The sequence below is a fragment of the Myotis brandtii genome, unplaced genomic scaffold (assembly GCF_000412655.1).
Source record: "Myotis brandtii unplaced genomic scaffold, ASM41265v1 scaffold116, whole genome shotgun sequence".
Taxonomy (NCBI): domain Eukaryota; kingdom Metazoa; phylum Chordata; class Mammalia; order Chiroptera; family Vespertilionidae; genus Myotis; species Myotis brandtii.
In genome coordinates, this window is record NW_005354010.1 from 1935090 (window position 1) to 1940680 (window position 5591).

At 40.0% G+C, this 5591-nt stretch overlaps 1 protein-coding gene across 1 annotated transcript in view; it reads right to left on the reverse strand.

The window, feature by feature from the left end:
- Positions 1–1469: 1469 nt before the first annotated feature.
- METTL21C (methyltransferase like 21C) overlaps positions 1470–5591 on the reverse strand; it is a 16026-nt gene continuing 11904 nt past the window's right edge. Inside the window, exons 4-5 of the mRNA XM_014528367.1 lie at positions 3644–3714; positions 1470–2309 (exon numbers count right to left, since the gene is read on the reverse strand). Coding sequence (XP_014383853.1) covers positions 1793–2309; positions 3644–3714 — 588 coding nt within the window. The 3' untranslated portion in view covers positions 1470–1792. The remainder of the gene's footprint in view (positions 2310–3643; positions 3715–5591) is intronic.

A 5591-nucleotide genomic window follows, 5' to 3' on the forward strand; every position in this document is an offset into this window, starting at 1 on the left:
AGATTTAAGGAGGAACAGTTCTCGTCCTCCTTAATGTATTTGCTTACCTTTCTGGGTATTTCATTTTGAAGAAGTTGCTCATTTAAAAAAAGAGTAAAAATTACTGGTTTTTATACACAAAGGCAGTAAGTAAGAAGAACACAGGCTCTGTGCTCAAACAGGCCAGGGCATGAGAGCCCCATCACTGCCACTGCAGCTGCATAGCCTGGGGCAAGTGGCTTCACAGCTCTCGGACTCAGTTTCTTTATCTGTGAAGTAGGGATAATGACATTACTTACACTTCTTAGAATGGTTGTGAGGATTAAAGGATTATGTATGCAACAGGCTGTGAAAACTATGTAAATATTGGGAGTTACTGAGAAATGGCCCTATGAACTGCACATATCAAAGAATCCACTGGCAACATACTTGCATCTGGCTTACAGATCAGGGTCCTAGGAAATAATCCTTTTAGCTCTACTCGCCCTGAGTGAACTGAGAACTTCCAGCAAAGCAAAAAGAGCTGGGTTTAGGAGAGCAAGTATCACCCAAGGGCACTGTGGTAGCCTAGCAAACATTCCTGGGGACACTGAAGAGTAGTTACCAACCAATGCACTCTTGTTACATGGAACAAAATTCTAATTTTTTGCTCTCCTTTCACTAACTTTAATTACTTCAGACTTCTAATCTCTTAAGGCCCATGTGAAAAAAAAATCACATAGGATTTCAAATATGTAGATCTATATGTTCATCAGAAGAGCTTTAAACTTTAAACAGCCATTTGTCTGGTTATTTGAGATTGGAGCCTATATCTTTTTATGTGTATTTTCAATCCAAAGTTTTTATATTTATTTCTGTTTTTGTGATAAAAGAAAAATAACTGTACTTGGCTTAAAAATAAAGCAATAACTCCTCCAAAATCCCAACTGTTTTATGTTTGCTTCCATTCATTTTTCATTTACCAGAGTGAAATGTCCTTGCCTATAACCTCAAATCCACAAGCTTGATTGATTTCAGAGGTTGTGCTGAAGGCCCACCCTGCCAACCAGAGATGATAGACTGCCTATAGGCTGGCACTAACGAAAACCACAATAATCTAACATTTACCATTATATTATGGTAATGGTATATTTATTACCATTCAGATTTATTTGCATATCCCACTATAGTTTATTTCTTTACTTCTAACGAGAGAATAATGTAAGTTTTTTTGAGATATCATTATTGAAAACCACCATTCTACAGTTATCCATTAAAAATAACAATAATTGCCCTTAGCCGGTTTGGCTCACTGGATAGAGTGTCGGCCTGGGGACTGAAGAGCCCTGGGTTCGATTCCGGTCAAGGGCATGTACCTTGGTTGCAGGCACAACCCCAGTAGGGGGTGTGCAGGAGGCAGCTGATTGATGATTCTCATCAATGTTTCTAACTCTCTATCTCGCTCACTTCCTCTCTGTAAAAAATCAATAAAATATATTTCACACAAATAATTGCACTATTTATTACATTGATCATAATAATAAAGGGTTCTATGGAAATAGGAATTTTAAAAAGCAGACACTGTCCTAACCAATGTCCTAACCACATAGTATGGCTTTGCCATCCTCCAAACCCATGTGCTATAAATTGGAAAATTGCTATTTTGGATATAGCAAGTGTGTAAGTGTGTGTGTGTCTGTGCGCGTGTGTGTGTGCACGCACCCATGTGTTCCCCCTTGAGAAAGTCAGTGCTGCATCATCTTATCCAGGGTCTTCTTTAAAGTCATCATCTACTAGAAATGGCCTTTGCTTTCCAAGTCCTCCTTTGAGGATATCATGCACTCCTTCGATTTTTCTTCATAGCTTTATACAGCTTAATATTCAAGCTAGGGAAACTAGAAATCTCCTCTAGGTCAAACAACTCCTTAAATCTATCTACAAATTTATTTTCTTTCTCTAACCTAAATTTCATGACCCAGAGGATGATGGTAGCTTCTTTGCACAGATGGTCAAAGGTAATGAGGAGTTCTTCCAGGAAAGGATGAGCATAGACAACATCAGCCGCCAGGATATAATCAAAATTGTTGGAAGACCGGGGGAAGTTCTTGTCTAAAGCTATGCCCCAGGAGAGTTCTTTAACCTGAGGCAAATGCTTACATTTCATTTTGGTGTTTCGGGATATATTATATTGCAGGTTTCCAAGTAATTCAGGTAAATCTGTGGCAGTCACATGTGCACCTGTGAAGCAAAGGGCAGTAGAAAAGTAACCCTCATGGGATAAAGTAAACAATCCAGCTTCAAGCCTACATGCATATTGCAATTCTGCACAACTGCTAGTCCCAAGGAAAAAACTGGTCAGTACACACAGCAGAGAAATCCCTTTCAAAAATGATGATAGGGCAGTTTTATTCCTCCCCTTAAAAAAATTCGATTCCCATGGTACTTTTGCACTCCATTTTTCTGTTCCAATGTTTTTTTCTTTGTTTTGTTGTTGCTGCTGTTATTTTCTATTTATCTACTAAATACTAGGAAAAACTAATCAAGAGAAAAGGAAATTAAAAAGACTTGGTATCCTTGCTGGAACAATCAAAAGTCATTGTTAAAAGATGACCAGTTTCTTCCCTAAAAGAATTCCAAGCCCCAGTCCTGTGAGACTGAACAAGTATATACAACATTGGGCATCCTATCATTGAATAGCAAGTACTAAAATATGAGAAATGGGGGGAGGAAAGACTTTTCAATGGCATTACATTGACAGTATCATGACATTCATGTTTATGCACAAATTTTCTGCTTGACCTAATTTTAAGTCAAGCTGCATATAGTGTTCATGCAGCCAAAGATCACAGATGCAGAACAGAATGCTCAGATGAAGAAAACATAAACCATTTCCTAATTAAAAGTGAATACTGGTGGTCATTTTCAGGAGGAAATTGGAAGGTCCAATAATCAATAAAATTTGGCCCTTAAAGTAAACCTTGAGCAGCAGCAGAGCCTGAAAATAATGTGTAAGTAAATCTAGGATTGGTCAATTCCACATCATCAGACAAGAACAGACTCAGTAAGCAATGGGAAAGCAGAACTGGAAGAGAAGTCTAGTTCAGCCCAGACCAGTTTAGAATCCATTCTTTAGTCCCAATGGCAAGTTCCTCTGGCCATTAATTGTATTTTGTAGAAAATATTAAAATGGGAGGGAAATATGCACATCATTGATAGGATCACAGAAATATGAATCTTCAACTCTAATGTGGGTGCTCTGTCATTTTCTACAAATATTTTTTAAACCCCAAGAAAAGGAATTCACCCTTACTTACAGTGAGTGTAAAATATCTAACTATTAATATCATTATGTCTAGAGAAGTGAACACCACCATTTTTTGAATACTGACTAAAGAAAGCTTCAATCTTTTGATATTTTTGTCTAGATAGACAAGCATAATGAAAGGATAATTCTTTTTAATGAAGCAAATGACTTCCCAAACACAAATTCTGCTCCTAGATAGGGAAGCCTTCAATAGTGCCTTAGACTCTACCCATACAAAATGGAATGATGACTCTATCAGGACAGAGAAATTATATATATTTGAGGAGGACTTCAAGGGTCCTATATTTTCCCAGTTTTTAGAAAGTTATAAATTGCTAAATCTTGAATTCTTCTCAAGATTTTAGAGTGGCGGGTGTGCACTTCTGAAGATCAAGGAAATCAAGATTTGGGTAGCGCATATCAGAAAAGGCAGCTAAATCAAAACAATCAATCTGTAACAACAACAACAAAAAGATTTAACTACAACAGGCTGAAGCATGCATAGAGACCATCACACATTTAACTGGAAAATAAGATTCTGGTGAGAGAACAAGAGGTTGCAAAAGAAGAATGAAACTGACTGCGAAAATAAAGCCAAGGGCAAATACATAAAATTAAAAGCAGACATGATTTCTAATATTCCTTCTCTATTCTAACAGGGGCTTTTTCATAAAAGCAGAGGACTTCAAAACCCAAAAGAAATATATGGCTACATGGAAATGTTAAAATGGGCTAAAATTTAGATAAAGAATATGAGAGTCAGCAGGAGTCAAATTTGCCTATACTTAGTATTTCACGCATCTCCTCTAGCAGCCAGCCAGGATGCTTAAGTGCACCTCAAAATTAGAATACATTTGTGACTTAGCATTCCCTGAGAAGAATTAATACAACTTCACAGAAAATTCTAAAAGAAACCAGTAAGGTGACTTTAAAATTTATAGTGTCTTGATGAAGCTCATTCAAACAATTAAGGAATTAAAAATAGTCCAAGGTTATAGTACATTGGATAGTTAAAGCAGATAATGATATTTGATCATTAAATTCTTTAAACACTATTCAACCAAAAATACCTAGGCAGTGCCCTCGGCAGTCCCGGATCTGTCTCTTGCTTCAACGGTTTTTTGACAGAACAGAACCAGGGATGCCCCTTCTCTAGCCTCCGGCCACTCTCCTGCATCTTATCCAGTCACCACCCTCAAAACCACCTCCGGGACCAGCCAACACACCAGTTCTTTTTTCTGTGTGTTTTTCTACCTTAACTCCTTATTACTGAACAACTGTGAGCTGCCAAATTTGTTAGAATTATTCCACGGAGGTGGAGGCTGCAGTCAACCGCCTGGCCAACCTGCATCTGCAGGCCTCCTACACCTACCTCTCTCTGGGCTTCTATTTCAACCTGGAAGAGGTGGCTTTTGAGGCAGAGGGCACGAGTTGGCAGAGAAGAAGCGCCAGGGCGGTTTTTTGACAGAACAGAACTAGGGATGCCCCTTCTCTAGCCTCCGGCCACTCTCCTGCATCTTATCCAGTCACCACCCTCAGAGCCACCTCCGGGACCAGCCAACACACCAGTTCTTTTTTCTGTGTGTTTTTCTACCTTAACTCCTTATTACTGAACAACTGTGAGCTGCCAAATTTGTTAGAATTATTCCACCGAGGTGGAGGCTGCAGTCAACCGCCTGGCCAACCTGCATCTGCAGGCCTCCTACACCTACCTCTCTCTGGGCTTCTATTTCAACCTGGAAGAGGTGGCTTTTGAGGCAGAGGGCACGAGTTGGCAGAGAAGAAGCGCCAGGGTGCTGAGCATCTCTTAAAGTTGCAAAACAAGCGCGGCGGCCGCATTCTCTTCCAGGATGTACTGAAGCTTTCTCAAGATGAGTGGGCAAAACTCAGGATGCCATGGAAGCTGCCCTGACCTTGGAGAGGAACCTGAACCAGGCCCTTTTAGAGCTGCATGCCTTGGGTTCTACCCATGCAGACCCTCAGCTCTGTGAACTTCCTGGAGAACCACTTCCTGGATGAGAAGGTGAAATTCATCAAGAAGATGGGTGACACCTGACTAACAGCCGGCCCCCAGGCTGGGCTGGGCGTCTATCTCTTCAAAAGGCTCACCCTCAAGCACGACTAGGAGCCTTTGGAGCCCAGAGGCCTTTGAGGGGCCCCTCTGCATTCCCCTGGTGTCTGGCTTTTACCTGAGCCTCTCCCTGAAATTACTATCCATTCTTTTGACCACCCTGAAGCCCTCTCCCATGCATCGGACCAAATGAAACAATAAAGCTTTTTGCAGCAAAAAATAAATAAATAAATAAATAAATAAATAAATAAATAAAAA